Source organism: Ptiloglossa arizonensis, chromosome 4 (assembly GCF_051014685.1).
Source record: "Ptiloglossa arizonensis isolate GNS036 chromosome 4, iyPtiAriz1_principal, whole genome shotgun sequence".
NCBI classification, from domain to species: domain Eukaryota; kingdom Metazoa; phylum Arthropoda; class Insecta; order Hymenoptera; family Colletidae; genus Ptiloglossa; species Ptiloglossa arizonensis.
Window position 1 is genome coordinate 21,845,967 of NC_135051.1, and position 18,108 is coordinate 21,864,074.

General features: G+C 31.4%; 2 protein-coding genes across 11 annotated transcripts in view; both read right to left on the bottom strand.

Annotated features, from left to right (window-relative positions):
* Positions 1–6,117, bottom strand: part of Pyd (zonula occludens-like protein polychaetoid) — a 30,258-nt gene extending 24,141 nt beyond the window's left edge. Inside the window, exons 1-3 of one of the 10 annotated variants that reach the window (XM_076310513.1) lie at positions 6,088–6,117; positions 5,863–5,944; positions 4,921–5,181 (exon numbers count right to left, since the gene is read on the bottom strand). In XM_076310513.1, coding sequence (XP_076166628.1) covers positions 4,921–5,073 — 153 coding nt within the window. In that variant the 5' untranslated portion in view covers positions 5,074–5,181; positions 5,863–5,944; positions 6,088–6,117. The other 9 variants (XM_076310515.1, XM_076310520.1, XM_076310511.1 and 6 more) reach the window with 9 other exon arrangements.
* A 3,992-nt stretch (positions 6,118–10,109) lies between these two features.
* Syngr (synaptogyrin) lies at positions 10,110–17,740 on the bottom strand. Its single transcript, XM_076308836.1, has 8 exons — positions 17,584–17,740; positions 17,317–17,407; positions 16,917–17,148; positions 15,451–15,564; positions 13,514–13,740; positions 12,893–13,037; positions 12,219–12,462; positions 10,110–11,717 (listed from the first exon to the last, which is right to left on the bottom strand). Exons 1-7 carry the CDS (start codon positions 17,738–17,740, stop codon positions 12,247–12,249), a joined length of 1,182 nt encoding a protein of 393 aa, XP_076164951.1. The 3' UTR covers positions 10,110–11,717; positions 12,219–12,246.
* Between the last annotated feature and the right edge of the window lie 368 nt (positions 17,741–18,108).

Sequence of the window (18,108 nt, forward strand, 5' to 3'; positions counted from 1 at the left end):
TGACAATCATGCTAAGAATGATAACGGGAGAAATTTTAGAAAATATTAGAAAGAAAAAGTGAATTCTAATAATAAAAGACTGACAACGTTACATTTCGTGTACGGTATCATTTATTTACACAAAATTGTTTAGTTCGCACCTGTACATCGGTTCCACTGGAATTGTTGTGAAGATTACTACCGTGTGTCGCTGGAGACGAATTCGGGGGATTTCCCGAATTTCCAACACCCACATTGTTATCGTTTCTATCCATTCTCACGTATTGAAAAATTTCAACGTATTTGAAGAAACATTTTTGCTATATGTACGCTCTTTCTCCTATATATTTTCTTCTAAATTATATTTCCATATTCGTTCGGTTAAAATGAGCAAAAGAATTTTCTTTCACTCAATTTGTTTTTATACGAAGCTGTTAATAATGATACGAAGTAGTCTGATAATTTAATATTGCACTTCTACGAAAAGTGGGATTTAAAAATTCGTTTTTTTTTTTTTTAAATTTTTCCTAATTCTCACTCGATTATTATTCGAAGCACCATTTACTCATAGCATTCTTCTTTGAAATTCACCTTCTTACATCCGGACCTTTAATAATCTTCGTTGTTTTATCCTATAATTTTCCTCAATTTACGAATACTTTCTTCACGCGTTTAATATTTTTCTTCTCTTTCCTTTCTTAGAAAAAATTCTTTTCTGTAAAATCTCCATGAGTTGTTCCGCAATAGAAATTCTCATCTTCTTTCGTCAACATTTTCTTATCGAACGAATTTTATTTTATTTCGTATAATTTTCTTCTTAAAATTGTCTTGGCTCTTTTTGTATTTAAATACGCTATTCTTTCTTATTATTTTCAATTTAAACATATCATTTTACAATAAAATTTATCATAGCCCTATGGTTGCTAGAAAAATGAAGTGGATGAGCGTTCCTTCGGCAGTGTTTTCCGGTGCATAGGCGTCGCAGTCAATGGTGTAGGAGCGATCAATCCTACGTGCATGCCCCAGGCACCTACAACGTTTTTTTCTTTCTTTTATTCTATTATACTTTTATCGCATACTATTCTAGGATGATCTATTCTATAGAATCGCACGACCTCATTTCTAATGAGAGAGTTTTCCCAATCGCGTTGCGTTTTATACGATGCGCTGCGCGCAACACGCGGAGAATTCAAAGCAATACACAGTTATGGAATTCCATTTTCCTTTCGAGTGGTCAGACCTTCACTTTCCTCGTCGTTCTAATTCCATGTTTCACACTCGGCGTTTTTCTATGCTGATCTTGAATATTTCGTTCAATCTCGATTGAACCAATTCCAGTCTCTTTCTTCCTTTACCATTCATACGCTTGAAAGTTCTTTCCTTTTCTTACTACGTAAAAATAGTTTCTGTTACAGGGAATACTTTTTTCACGTGTAATGTTTGTTTCTGTTCGTTTGAAACATTCTTTTATTCGGGTTTCTCTATATAATAATTTTCCATTTTTATTATTTATTTTTTATTTTTAACGAAAAGAAAAAGAACATTACATGGTTGCTATTTGGAACATTTCGTGACCACTTTTTGTTTTGTACAACGTATTAGTCTTTTGTTATTCGCATATTGCAATTGTAGAATTTGTATTTGCGTCTTTTTACAATTCGACTTGCCAAACATCGGTGTTATTCGAAAAAAAACTTTTGTATTTGCTTAGCTTTTTCACGCGTTTGTTAACTGCATCACGAGTACATGTGTTTCACTAGTGGTGATTATCTTCTAGCACATAATACTGTAAATTTATAAAATCATGCGTCAAGAAATCACGTACGTTATTAAGGACTTTTTTTTACATACATGTTTACACAGATGCATTGAGAATAAAAACGGATTACAAAAATATGATCTCCAACCTATAAACTTCCAACTTGAACCAGAAATTATTTTTTGCATTTCATTTACTTTTAAAAACACATGAATTTTTAAAAGAATGTTCCGTTCAATTTTCAAAGGTATGGAATTCAAAAAATTTTAATTGTTTTTTGCTGATCAAATGATACGAGAGCAGTACATTTATTCGAAATTTTGTTATTTCATTCGATCTATTGCTTACAAATTTTACACTTAACTAAATATTCCAAAGAAATAATGGTTAATACTGATCATTGTAACGATTATCTTCATTATAATTTCAAGCTTATTTAAATGATTCGAAATGTTACGATTTAAAAGTTAACGTTAGCACGAATTTCTTTCTCGGATCACCACTTGTTGCACAGAAATGTAAGCCACAAGTTCTTAAGTTTTTACGTTCGTAGAGTTCCATGATTCTGTTTTATCACTCGAACTTCCATTTTCCAAACTCGATCTGTACTACAAGGACAAGTTCGAACCACTGTAAACACACTTGTATACATACTCGGCAAGTGGGGAAACTTGGAATGAAAAGTAATCTCTGTCCACTCGAAAAATTACTACTACGTTGTCAGTGGGGAACAAATTCCAATGATCCGAGTCACCCTCGGCCAAAGAACAACTGTGAGAAAATGCTTTTAGAAGCTAAGGAAGCTCTGCAACTTCCGCATTGTTCAATGAAAAAAGCTCGAGTTATTCGCTCTCCAATTACAAATAACTGAAAATGTTTAAAAACTTTGAAAGTTCTATTTACTATAAGTAAATGTACTAAATATATTTCAGTATTTAGTATATATAATCTACTCTTAAAGTGTCAAGAAACAATCAAAATAATTACTGGTCAAGATTCATTAATATGAATTTAATAGAATAAAAAGAAACAGAAAAGAATGAATTATATTAAAAATAGTTAAACTTTACAATTCATTTTCACATCTTAACTATGATAAATTTTTTAATGGAAAGATTCATGCAACAGGAGATTTTCTCAATGTATTCGTGCAAATAAAAGGCATCGAACTCTACATCCTCGCATTGAATCATAAAAGAAAGGAAACAAAAATCTTCTTTTGAATGAGGTAGAGATCAGGATATTTAATGTTAAAAAATTAAAAACTAAAGAAAGGAAAACCTCTCACGTGATCCTAAAAAGGAGAGCACATCGATCCTATACTATTTAGTGTAGAAAATCCATGATCCACGTATCGGAATTCCAAACGGCACAGGCACAACGTTTAACACATCCACGAACTTAAGATCCACAATGAGAAACTTCGACACGATGCTCGATCACTTGGTAAGCTGCACGCACATGAAACCGAGTCGAAATAAACGATAAAAATTGATAAATGTGCCACGCTACACACATCAGAAAGTCAAGAAATTCTCTTTTCCCGAAGATCGGTTCATAGTTTCAAGCGTGGCTTGGCTGCGGCAGGCAGCAGGTCGACGCAAATCGGATGAGAAACGGGCTTGGCGGCTGCGGGGAAGAGTACAGAGCTTGTCGAGTGAACGTGTCGCGAGGAGTGGGAAATGGTGGGGACCGTGGACCTGCGCAAGGGGACCGGGGAGTGGTAGGGGACCATACAGCATGCGCGTGCCTGTGCACCGGTTTTCGGCTTCGCTAGTGATGGGCCCGATCTCGAGCCGTGAACTTGATTGGGTTATGTTAATCGACGTTTGTTCGAGTGTAATGATAACCAAATGCATATTTTATTCCATGAAACTAAAAATATTTGTTTTCATCATAACTTTCCAAACTACAATGTAATCTATCATTTTGAATTTTAAACTGGTGCCAAGTGAATTTTTAACGGGATTAAATGCTAATTATGAAAGTGCTTCAGTTTATTCAGATCGATCTTGTTCAACTTCTTTTTAGATGGTTAGAATTTCATTTTAATTTAAACATTTAAGGATTCATCGTGATTTGAGATTGATATAAAGAGTATGCGTATTATTGTTAATATCTTCGTATAAAAAGGCACTCAGTTGTTTTGTATAGAACACCCGTTATGTGAAAGTTACGTTGGTTCGGACGCACGTGCGCATAAACGACGATGAATGCACATACCATACACGGTCCAGTATGAAATGCTCAAAGTGCCAAATTGGCATACGTATAAAATAGACAATAATTAAAGAAAAATTATGAAAAAGTATTTACTGACTGAGATTTGTTTTACTATCTAGCCTAGACTATTGCAAACTTAGCACCAAGACAATTTTCTCCATTGAAATTTGTTCTTAATTTCATTAAAAATAAATAGTTTAAAGCAAAGTTTATATTTCATTGTACGTGTGTTAAATTTTACTTTACTTCGTAATTATTGGAAGTATTTTAAATTTTAATTTCTATTGCACTTGTTCTGAATTGTATCAAATACTGCGTGCTACCTGCGAATCTAGGAGAAAATTAGAATAAACGACACAAAAGACTGGTACCTGAGCCACGCCGACACATTCCAGCTGCTCGAGAGGTGTGTCATATTCCAGTCAAAGTGGCGCTTTTCTTTGTGTGCGTCTTCAGCGATGGCTTTGAGTCACGAATTGATTTAAAATAGCATTTTTCTCATAGAATCTCGATAGATTTGAAAATTAACTTCTAATAAAATCTATTGATGACAAATAATATTATATTAAATGAAAAATTATTGGCAGCATATTTCTCATTATTGTTTTAAATGTTCTTTGTTTTTTTATTCTCCATAATAAATATTTTTTTGTTTCAGATGCACATCATTATTTTTCTTTCTCTATTTTTTAAAGTATGCTAATCCTGAGTGATATACAATTGATAAATATTAAACGTTGTAAATGATTAACATTTTTTTAGAAACACAACTTGTAATATTTCTAGATCATAAAAATTATAAAGACAATCGATTTAGTAGAGAAGTTCTCTGTTTTATAACCATTGTAAGGTATAATATCATTTTTCTAAAAAATTATACAAATTCGAATTTTTAGAAGCCTTAACTTTAATGCAATTATCTACTTTATGTTTATTTCTTTTTTAAATAGGTCATTTACCTTGTGTTTCCGCTTATGTCGTTTAGATTGGCTTCCACTCAGAAGAAAGCTGTCATGAGGTGCATGACTCTTCTTTTTTAGTATATCTTTTTTTGAATCGCGCCCCTTTCTTTTTCTTTTTCTATTGTGAAATAATTTGCCGAATATTTTCATTGTTCGGTTTCAATCCCTTCTTTATCGACAGGCCGATAAAGACAATTGTTGAGAATGTTGATCTGACGTTGGTAAGGTCTCGCAATCAATAATAAGCTCCGTTAGTAGCTATATAAATCGAAAAACATTAACAATTTAGTAGTATTTGTTCGTATCTAGAAATACATAAAATCTTATACGAATAAAAATTTTATTTTTTAAATATTGCAATGAATGGAACATACATATTTATTCGATGCGCTGTTAATTAAATTTTTATTATTATAAATTACTATTTATCTTGTTCAAGCAAATGTGTAGCAACTTAGTGGTGGTCCTCGTTCTAAGTAAAGATAGAAGAGAGGGGCTCGAGATTGAAATGGTAATGAAACGTGTCAAGACAATAAAGTGAAATTATTGCAATGGAGAATCACGAGTTGTTTTGTAAAATTTTTTAGGAACTTTAATAATAACTGCTAGATGACCCAATAATATATAGGTGTATATATATATACACATACACTCACAGCAAATTTATTTCACATTTCGTAATTCGTAGTTGCTCTTAAAATTCCTTAACGATCTTCCAAAACAACCTTTTCTACTTTCAAAATACATATTTATATAAATGATAATAAAAGCAAAATATTTAAAAAATATTTCAAAACGAAAGAAAATATTACTTTGGTGTTATTCAAAATATATTTTCAAGCGAAACAATGTAACTTGCATAAATTACGTAATATTGCGCCAAAGAATTAATTAATCTATCCATACGTATAATATTCAAAAGGCAAACACGATACCTACAAGATCCAACACCCCTTGTGGTTTACGCGATGAAAGATTTCCTACTTAATTCACGTTATCCTCGAAAATTTACGATTCACCACTGAAACACACCATGCCACAATAACATTCAATGGCTAAAAAGCTTACTGAAACGTATTTGAAACGATTTAACGAGGGGAAGTGTAGTGCGAAGCACTCTGAATGTTGATTCACGATAGGATAGTGGAAAGTGAGCAGAGGTACCATTTGAAATGTGGGCGGCTTCGCAGCGTGGCTTATCACGGCGGGTGTTGCTGATACGAGATGAGCCGATGAAATATCTGTGTAATTCCTTGTCGACTCCGGAAGAACGATCGATCTATCGACCCACTGAAGCCCCAGAATCACGAACTGGCTTCATATTCATACTATTTCAACGTGTTTTCCTTTACTTCTACCTCCATTTCGTGAAATGAAATATATGTACACACTGCAACGTAATTTGCGGTACCACTGAAAAAAAATAATGATTAGCAGAATTTGCGAGAGCCTAGATCACTAATCTGTTTCAGGCACATAGATACTCTTTTAGGAAGCCTCAAATTGAAAAAAAAAACTCTTTTCTATTTAATAAATGATACAAAGAACAAAATTACTGCGTATCCGCTAGCAGATTCTATATTAGACGTTTCATTATTACTTATTATCACCGAATCACAAACTGATTAGAACAGCATGCAAATTTATTAATTTCTTTTTCTTTTATAAATTTGAGCTCCTCGTAAATGTGAGATTTGTATCAAATAGCCTGACCAACTTCCTTTGTAATAAGGTCTGATAATTCCATGTGAACAAATTAACCGTAAATGGAAACTAAATTTCTCTCTAAGAAAATGTTCATTTACCCTTAACTTTGTACCTACTCTAATTACGTCGTGGTAATTGGTTTCCAGTTAAAGAACGGTGATTCGTAAACATCAAATTTGATAACAGGTGGACTTCGTAAACGGAAATATGAAAATTATCACACGTTAGGCACTCAAAATTTATTAAACAACAGAAACATTGCTATTTAATAATACAAACCCTAAAAATACTTTTAACGAATATGCAAATACAATAAAACCACAAAAAGAAATTTATTTTAAATCTGAGGTACGCTATTAGACGATGGACGTTCTCTTTCCATCATCGAAGCTAAAATATCGTAAATATTTGAGCTATAAGCCGAAATATTAGGAAATCAATGAGAAGTAACTGCGATAATTACGTGTTTAAAAGATGTTTACTTGTACTTAAATTTAGTAACGCAGGTTTCTACAAATGTTTAACACTTATGAGTTAATAACGAACCTTATTGTTCGATAATTCAGAGATTTCGTGAAAACTGCATTTAAAAGTGTATCGAAATTTTACAAAATTTAAGATAATGGTAAACAAACTTTGACAAAAACTTCTCATTGATTTCTGTAACGTTCGTTGACGACAATAAGAAACATTAGAGAAATAAAACTCTAAGAATAAAACGATATTTACGCTTCGTTTATGGAATTCTTCTAGGCGAAATGCAGTTGTAATTGGTTCACGTACGCGCCAATATTACCGCGTTTAATGAATGAATCGAAGCTATTGATTTTGGCTATGATTCGATCGTTCGACTCACATAAAAATAATTACTTGCATGTATTTCATCTATAGTTAATTATATGATTATACTTCTTTCTAAACACTCAGATCTTTACTGCTTCGAATGCAAATACAACTACGTTACATACGAGGTGTCTCAAGAGATCAGTTGACGATAGATCATAATTTTGTAAAATTGGATACAGTGTGAAATTTTATCTTCCCAAGAATTATCATTAAGAAGAATAGAGATTATTAGATGTTTTTTTGCTTATTTTTTTTTTTTTTTTTAATATGAAAGAACTGAGACCGAAGTTTCGTTACTTTCATGATTTTCCAAATCAAGGCAAGGAATCTATTATATAAATACATCTATATATAAAAATGAGATCTATACTATATAAAGGTAACGAAAATTAATCATTATTAATCCTTAAAAGCATAGGTACTTAATTATAAAAATAAATTACAAACATATTTACAATAATGGAATAGAAAAAGTGGTCGCCAATTCGCTTCTACACAAGTGAAGTGATATTTGTTCCAATGAGACACCTAGTATAATCACAATGATACAACAACTATTTAATTATCATTACTTTAGTAAATACTCCCTTCTTCTCAATGAGAACAGCATTCACGTTGTGTGAAGTAGTAAATAGTCCTTATTATAAAAACTGAAGTTCAGGTGAAAGTTAAACACCATGAAGATTTGCATTCGTATTGGCCCGAGGATATTTTCCTTTTTCGGAAAAAGTTGCCTATAATAGTGACAATACTACGTGCCTCTTTTGACGTAAAAATTATCGCTACACTGGAATAAAACAAATGAAAGTTAAAATTGAAACGTATAATATAACGTTTTGTTATTTTTTTTCTATAATTACATATTTTTTCTCACGTTTTTAACACACCATTATAGTGTTGTCACTATAATAGGCATGAAAATTATGATATCACCAATTCGAGTTGTTATTAAATAATCCTAATGATAAAAAAAAACGCAATATTGACAGCGTTCCGAAAGAAGTAATCTACAGCTTATCATATAAACAGATTTTTATTTATTATTCTTGATACGACACTGTCATACGAGCCGCTAATTAAATTTACCTCCCAAATAAGGTAGAGTAGTCAATTCGAGAAAAATAATAGGCGTGCATTTAGTCATCAAATTTGTAGCAATTGTTTCAATATCGCTTCAATATTATTCAAATGTTAACATACGTACATACTCGATAACTGAGTATTTTAAGTGGAATAAAACGGGAATGTAAAAGTCATTCGTCATCCATTCATTATTATATTAACTAAATATGGATTAAATATTCTTCGTTATTCTTTAACTTCAACGAATATCACTGTTTTTAAATAACTAAATAGTAGTTCGACTTTATATTGACGCAATACAGGGTTGTCAACATCAAAACTAAATCTTTAAGTTTATCATATCCATTCGGCGATGCGAATGTTTTATTACTTCAAAAACGCAACTTTATTAATCTTACAACTAAATTGAGGAACTGGGACAAAAATGTCGTACGATTATCGAAGAAGGAAATTATATTTTTGACATATGACTCGAATGTTATTAAAAAAACAAAAAGTCGAATCGGTCCAAGTCTGTTGAAAATACATATATTCTTCAGTTTCTTCGTATTTTAGAGAGTTTATCCCGCTTGTGGTAACCCTCGATTAAATTGCTTGAAACATTGCTCTCCCAATTTCTCAATTGTATTCACTGTACACGCTACATACAGTCAAATAATCGTATTCGCAGCGTTTCAAACTAATATTACCAAACATTAATAAATCTTAACGGAACAATCTCAAATTCTTTTTGCAATTTTTGAAATGATTGAAAATTAATTGTTACATTAGCCGAAATACGCGACACGTCGTTGCGACTCAACGGTAAAGGTTCAGTATTGATCGATTTATAAAAAGCGTAATTGCAATCCGCTGATGCATTGATGCGGCGCGTGGCGTATTGCGAGTTGGGGACCCTCTAGTAAGATCACGTCGTAACAATAAGTAGAATTAAGAACAATTCGATTTCCAATGGAATCCTAATTCTCGGTAGGTCCAGTATTGTAACGTTACGGTCATATCCGCGATTCTCTATGAACACGTTATAACACGGTAAAATATATGTGCATGTAACTACTTAAGAATTATTACAGAGCCGCTATCCTTTATCCGTTTACATTACATATATACGTGTACATATACATGGTATTCTGAAAACGGCAGTACAAATGAAAAACATAGAAATTCTTCGCACATGATTGAAAGAAGAAAACATTTAAAAGGATAAAACCTTTTGTCTTCAATTATCTGTTACGATTGAATGCAGCTGCAGCTGTGCTTTTATTTAATCGTTAAAGATTTGCTCCGAAGAACATTTCTAATCTCGAATGGATGATAAAGCTACGTGCACAGTAAATTTTTGTTTAAATCGTAACTAATTCGAAAACACCGAGGCTTACAAAAACAAGTTACTTTTCTACGTTTCCTTGTTTTTAGCGACGCAGAATCTTTACATTTCTCGCTTGTGCCGCTCTATTTTCGGCGCACCTTATATATTATATTAATATATATATATATATATATAATATAATATATATATTATATTAATATATATAAATATATATATATGCATTTATATTTATATTTATATTTATATATACAGGATGCTCCATTTAACATGAGCACCTTAAATACCTTTTTTGCAATTGTAAACGTGAAAAAATGATAAAAGGAAAGTGACACAGTTAGAGGCAGGGAATGAAATAGAGCAAAGCATTACCACTAAGATCGTTTTAAGGTTGCTAACATTTTTCATATAGTATCACATATTTTGTTTCATCACGTGGTGTTATAATCAGTATAGAAACAAGTTCATCGACCGTTTAGATCTTCTAATACAAGACCTTGAGAACGAGAAATCAATGTTAAATCATTTCTCGACTCTTGCCCAACTTCGACACAAGCTATATTCGACTATTGATTATTCAAATTGTTTGTTTCATTTATCTAAATCACCAGAATCAGAATGTAATCGATCTACAGATTAAATCGATAGATTAAATTATAAAAATTTAATTATTGTGAAAAATGTACAATCAAGAGGACAAAGTGAATATAATATTTATGTATGATGAAGCTGGAAGAGACGCGATTCTAGGATGTAAGCATTAGATGGAAAGATATTCGACATGGAATCACCTTTTTTGAGCTACATTTCGGCGGATTATAAATCTATTTTACGAAACGGGCAGTGTTTATCTGTATAAAAGTAAAACTATCACTGCTATTAACGAAAGAACAAAAACTACTGTACTAGAAGCAGTTATAAACATTCTATTACAACAACGAATTATCGATGTGATATACCCTCCAATCATTGGATTACGTTACATTTAAAATTTTTCTTAAAGTAAAACAACTTGTTTCTTTTGTATTTCTCTATATTTACTTTGTTCTGATTTAAACATACTTTTTTATCCATAAGATTATTTCAAAATCATGATATGATGGGCTGTTAAATTTGTCTCGATAACAGTTATAACGCTACGTGATGAAAAAAGTATATGGTATTACATGAAAACATATTAAGGACTTTGAAATGATCTTGAAAAGGAGGTAATTCTTTTTGTTATTATCAGTTTCGTTCTCTCACACTGTGCAATTTCCCCTTAGTTATTTTCTCGCACTTTTAATAGCAACGAGTATAGGTAAAATGCTCATGACAAATGGCACACTCTGTGTACATAATTCTCTGGATGGTGAGTGTCCATCTTTCTCTTCCACGCTCTTGCACACTTCCTTATCTCAATTTCGAATATGTACTCAAGGACAGTAACTCAATTTTTTTTGTCTTTTATTCTTTCTTCGTTTTTGCTTACGCCAGTGAGTTCAGGTGTAAGACTTATTATGTGGTCAACAATAAGAAGCACAGTTTTAACAAGTAACGTTTGTTGTCTTTCGCACATATACCCATGTATTCTTTATATTCTTTCATACACAGACATACGTACATGCACGCGCACATTCTCACTTTCCCTCCTCTTTATCTCCTGCTCACCTGCCTCTTTAATTCTCCTTCGCCTTCCTCTCCCTTTTTCCATTCCTGTTCTCTTTCATTCACTATGGTTGTCTTACTATGAAAACTTACTCTATCGACATTGCTCAATGAACTATCGAATGATCGAAGAGTTTCTCGCGGAGCTTCTGTCTTCTCTTTCCTATTGATTCTTGCGTTGTGTCTAAAACAGGTAATGAAACTATTACAGAAATCGCTGTTAAGAACTGTTCTAGAAAAATTTGATTGTAAAATTAAAGCTGCCTTGGACAGAAACGGCTCTCGTATAGATCGGTTTCACAATCAGGACAAAATCAATTAGTCGCTCAAATTCACAGAGGGACTATTCTCGGTGTGGCTTTTTGACTATCTTCACCACTCTATCTTTTATCTTTTCGTGCAATCCTATAGGTACACGCTGGCAAATCATCGAAGTAGAAGTTATACATAACATGATTCCCAATCGAGAAAATGGTCTGGGGTCGCTAATTGATATTTTCCCGACTATACTCATGGTTGATCAGATTCATGGGAATTAAAATGATTAAAAACTACGCTAGCGCATGTACGTATATACATTGTATATGAAAGTAATTAAAAATAATCATAAAAACTGTTATAACATCGTTGAGTTGATCGTTGTTTTTCAAATTATCGACATGATGTAAAATAGATTTTATTTTACCGATAGTATTAGATTATGTCTGAAGGGGTTAGTAAGCCGGAGCTTGGAAATCGGGCATCCGTTGTTGCTGTTGCTGTTGCTGTTGTTGTTGTTGACCGAATGGTGGATCCTGGTAGCCAGTATCGTTCGCATCAGGGTAACTTGTATATCCTGTTCCACCAACAGGATCTGCCTCGTAGCTGGGCGCGAAAGCAGCATCGGTTCCTTGTTTGAATCTTTGGAAGGCGAACCAAGCACAGGCGGCCTATCGAACGTTTAAAAAAAAATTATATTAAGTCCAGAATTAAAAATACATATTAAAATAAAAATTACTTTTTATATTTGATATATTGAAACTTATTTATCATTACGCCATTCAAAATAGTTAGATACTTTTTTACGGTAGCTCATATTTTAAAAGCTATTCATAATATTCTATAAAAGGCATGTTTGATAAAAAAAAAATGCTACAATTATAAGTATAGGAGACTTTTTTCACCTATAATAGGTAACATATTTTCCAGACATAAAATCCTCTAATTATTTTGAGAAGTGTACAAATTCTTAAATTTTTTGTTGTTCTTTTCATGAATACATGAATCTCTGTCTTCCGTCAACGATCAAAAATATTTTGCTTATAAAAGCATCAAATACAATTTGTGAATTTATTGATTGAAAATGTTTAACCCATATACCCAGGTAAAAATGGAGAAGAAGGAAAAGGCGATAGCGCTTTGGGCATTGTTCACTCCGTGTTCTGGCGTAGTTTTCGTTTTGTTCCAAGCGTTAGTTAAGTAACAGAATCCGACGAAGTAGAGGAATGCCCAGAAACCTGAAAATCTAAATATCAAAATACATTTTAATTGTGTTTATAATTTATACTTGTATGAATATTATTTCTCATTAAAAAAAAAAGAGATAGTTTTCAACAAAGTTTTATATGTTTCTGTTCTAAAATCAACAATTTAATCAAAACATTTCAAAGGATTGAATCATATTCGGGGCAGAAAATATTGACTGCTCAAGGTGACTGAGCGATCCCCCCCCCCCCCCCCGTACTGTTCGCTTATCACATTTTTTCATTTCTCATCTACTTTTTCTGCCCCATTATTGCGTTTTAAAGACAGGCAACGCATATATGTAGGCACCATGCTCTCATATAGAAACAAGCTATTGTTGATAGATGGGGAAGGAACCTTGAGCGGCCAAATTTTTTACTCTGAAAATAATATTTGATGCGAATCAATAATGTGTAGAAACATTTCAATTGTATAAATAGAAAGTTATTTTCGCATAAAGGAGTTAGCCAATAGTACCCCAAGTCAAGAAGGACAAAGTGCTTCCTGGTCTTAACAGAGGACATTTGCTCGAAAAGGTATTCCCCGACGAGGAATCCCATGCTGGCAAGGAAGGCAAGTACTCCGACTCCTATTCCATAATCGCAGGCGTTGGAGTCCCCGTAATAGATGCATTCCTCTTTTCCGTCTGCCCTTGTAATGTATCCCTTGTTGCTTATGCATCCAAACACAATTATCGCGAAGAGCTGAAAAATTGAATGATAATTGTGCAGTTTCTAAATAACGTCAGCTTATCTTTACAAATGAACACTCGTTTTTACTACCGGCGACACAATACGAAATTTATCAAGTTTTTAATTTTACCACCGCCTCTTTAAGTAGTATACGACGTGAAAATAAATAAAAATATTTAGTGATCTGAAATTCCTTATAAAATGAGTATGTTCTATTATATTTGAAATATCTGTACTTAAATTGAACTTCAAATCGATTTTCCTTGAAGTATTTGCCTTGCCTACAATCTTCTTTGCGTGAAATTCAAACTTAGTTTCGACTTGGACCACTTTCCCCTTGACATGGAAATCAATTAGGCGAAGACCACAGTTCCGTCAAATGCGAAAGAAATTAAAAATACAGAAAAAATTCAATTACAAAATAGCACAGATAAAATACACGTAATATATTTGTTTACATTATTATAGTATTAAAAACAGTACTTAGAAACTAAAGTAGCCTTTATTGTTCACATTGAAAAAAGAAAATGTCTTAATTAGAAATAAATGAAAAAAAAATAATAACCCTCATAAAAAATTGCTAGCTATTATTCAAATATTATTTCGTAAAGATTTGTTAAACTAAACAAATAGTAACGTAATGAGTAATTATAATGATTAAAAATAGGATTTCAGAACGAATGTAAAACGAATATTAATATCGATATTCATTTCCCAATGTTTTTATACAAATACAAAATTATGAATTTTGCTCATTTTTACTAGAAACGTACCAAGTATTCTTAAAATTTCGGACATTTAAAATAATCAATACTCTCCGAACTCTGTAATTCAATGCTTGTTAATTCTAACTCAGAATTGTCCAATGGTGCGCAGGAATTTTTAGTATTCCAAAAATTCGGGAAAGTTTGGTATACTAAAATAAAAATGTAACCATGATTATCATGAACTGGACTACAGTCAATACTTTTGGAACCTTGACGACTTCAAAGTTTGATACTTTTAATATTGAAAAATATTAAAATATCACAAAATTCTTGTATAAAGAGAATAAATTTCTCCAATCGTTAAAGAGTTTAAAAATTATAAAAAATGTATAATTGTAAAAATAATTATAAAAAGTATAGCCAGATAATTCACGTATTACAAAATTCGCGTAATCGTTAATTACTCGCAGCATGAAACATTAATTGATAGATGTTCCCTTTCTTGATACGATTTCCTATATTGTAAATTACAATTAGAACCTCGTTATAACAGTACATAGTTCCCGCTTCAAATAACGCCCAAAATCGATCTCAATGTTTCCTTAATAGTTCATCTCTCTTCTTTAAATCAAAAAGAATTTCGAATTTTTTAAAAAACCGCGAACCATCTTTGCGATCTAACACTGGCAAGATTTGCCTTTCGAGAGTCATATACTTTTCTTCAATGTATATTTAGAATACCTTGAATGTTTCAATTTATTCCACCTATCCAAACATTGATAATAAAATGGGATTAAAAAAAAGAATATACAATTTTACGGGATCCTGTATTATGGGGTGTATCGCAGGAATTCACGAAAAATCAATAGAACCCCATCGTGTTGGATTGGTGGGGGGAGTGGTGGTTCACCCTTTAAAATCAATGTTTGTCGCATAAAATTGACATTTCCTTTGATTCGTGAAATCGTCATCCAAGAAAACAGTTAGATGTTGGATTTTTTATGAGAGAACTTACCAAGCAACCGGCTCTTAAGATGACTTGAGGCCTTTGAACAAAGGCAATGGGATCAAAAGGGGCTCCTGCCTTTCCTCCACCGTACGCTCCACCGTCCATCTTAGTGCGACTGAGCTGAAATTTGAAAGCTTGAAGCTGATAGAAGCACGCATGCGCCACAAGAGGTTACCCTTTTTCTACCCCCACCACTTCACTCTTTTGGGGTGGATCCTCTCACAGGCGCGCTTCGGGTGGATGGAACGTAAGTTAATCGAGAACTCGATTGCTTTTGATCGATTTGTCGAGTTTAATTATCGCATTATCTATCATTTATTTCGTACAATCAACACGTGTTTGTATATTAGCACGATTATATGGTAAAAGCAATTTGTTTGTTTGTTCAGTTATTTCCAATCAACGCAAAATTCAAGATTTAACAACATAATAACATTAATTCTATCATGTATAGAATGCTAAAATTTATATTTATAAAAAAAACAGTAAACGACACTTTCAATACAAATAAGTAGGAACATCGTTAATAGTATCACTATTCGATTAGATGACATAAACAATATCAATTTGACAGATGATATTAATCGAAATCTCGATACGAATTCGATAGAATCGAACCTTCTTTATTGAATTCCATTTTTTCGATATTTGTACACTTCATTCATTTTCCACATATTATTTATTTATGTATTCTTTACTTTTTCTTTACTGTGATTTAATATGTCATATATTATAACAAAGAAATTACATCCAAAATAAAGCAAACGGATCAACTGTTTTAAAATTGAAAGTTTATTCATAATTAATCCTGCCTGCATTCTTTATTAACAACCTTGTTCATTTGCCATTAACTATGACAAATACTGAAAAAAAAACAGTAACTAAACATGGGAAAAAGACAAGTTGTAACTTGGAAATAATTTTCCTGAATACTATTACTAAAGTATAATTTTTATAGATTATGTACAGAAAAAATGTGTATTTATTATTTATACATTGCTTACATCGAAATAATCAAATTAAATATATCTTCAATACTAAAAGTGTTACCAATCCTATTCCACTAATTAAAAAATAAAGTCGAGTATTATCGTGTTTTGATTTCACTCTTAACTGTAAAAAAATAATAGAAATTTATTCATATTGTACTTAACATATATCAATTAATTTTGTTTTCTTATTCATATAATGTAAGTAATGATAATTTTATTATAAACATATGATTAAATTCATTGCACTCATAATATAACAGTATGCACTCATACACATCTTTGTGAAAATTTAGTAGAATATCTTTAATTATCATAAATATCATAAATATCATGCAAATTATAAATAAATTTAATGTGATATTTTCATAGTATGACTTATAAATATAAATTAAATGTTTATTAATAGAGTATACATATACAAAACTATTAATAATACATTAAATTAATAGTAACTTTATATATACAATTATTGAAACATACCCCTAAAATTAATTTTTTTAGTTCAGAAAGATTTTGTTCTGCTTCTTCTAGTTCTGTTAATGTTGCATTAACAGAAAGTGGTAATACCTCAGAAGCACTTAAACATTTGTTGGGATCAATAAAAATGTTGATCCTCTCTTTTATGAGCCTTAATCTACAGTATACTACAAATGCTTGTATCAAAGATAACTGTTGCTCTCCATGTTTAATTATTTCAAGGCAATCTTGAAGCCTAAAAAGTTCACATGTCTTAACCAGTTGTTTCTATGTCAATATCTATCTGACTAATTACATATATAATTTGTATCTAAAAATAGAAGCTCTTTTGCATTACTTTAAATGATTTATAATATAATTATTTAAAAATACTTGAATAAAATAACTTAAAGTGAGTTCCTACCTATCTGAAACATTTGTTCTTACAATGCCAGATTTTCTTCTTTTCACATTTAAAGAATTCTTTATATCTTCAGCCTTTTTAGAATTAACACCTGTATTAAGATCAGTTAAATCAGATATGGTGAGTATAACTATGAAAACATAATATAATAATAATCTTATAAAACATATAAGTAATACATTTTGACATATTAAAAGAACTAATCTATAACTAAGAAATCAATATTTTAGTTTAGTTAGTATTAATATCATATATTGTTTAGTTTACCTAACACAATTAAATCCTGAGTACTGAGCTCATGCAATGTATCAGTCGATACATTTATTTTTTTGCATTCTGGTATTAATTCAGGTGCACCCAAACCACGCAATAGGGTAGCTGTTTGTTTAGTAAAACTAAAAGGATCAGAGTAACTATCCATCATTTGAAATTACACAGAAAGCCTAAAATTTGAAAGCCACTGACTTAATAATTGTACAGATGTTCATGGAGATTTTTAATAATATACTTGATATAACTTAAAAGAATTTGAAAATATATTTTCTACATTGTAAATCTTCTTTTTTAATATTGAATGAAAAAAGAAAACAAACAATTCAAATTGTAGTTTATTGTTTATGAAAGCATGGCAACGTATGTTTTACCTAATATTTACATTTAAACCGTTGCACTAAATAAATTTATATTAATATAAATTTTCCATTAAATATTTAAAATACAGAAGTCTTGATGTAAGAGGGAATATTGCAAACTTTGTCTTTGTCAACATAAATTTAGTATTGTAAACATTGT

What these genes read in the sequence shown, in the direction of transcription:
- Syngr (XM_076308836.1), bottom strand. Translation starts at nt 17,740, where the DNA reads ATGATGGATAGTTACTCTGATCCTTTTAGTTTTACTAAACAAACAGCT. An exon ending in TCTTAAGAGCCGGTTGCTTG is followed by an intron (nt 13,741 to 15,450) that starts GTAAGTTCTCTC and finishes TCAATTTTTCAG; the next exon opens with CTCTTCGCGATAATTGTGTT. An exon ending in TCTTCTCCATTTTTACCTGG is followed by an intron (nt 12,463 to 12,892) that starts GTATATGGGTTA and finishes AACGTTCGATAG; the next exon opens with GCCGCCTGTGCTTGGTTCGC.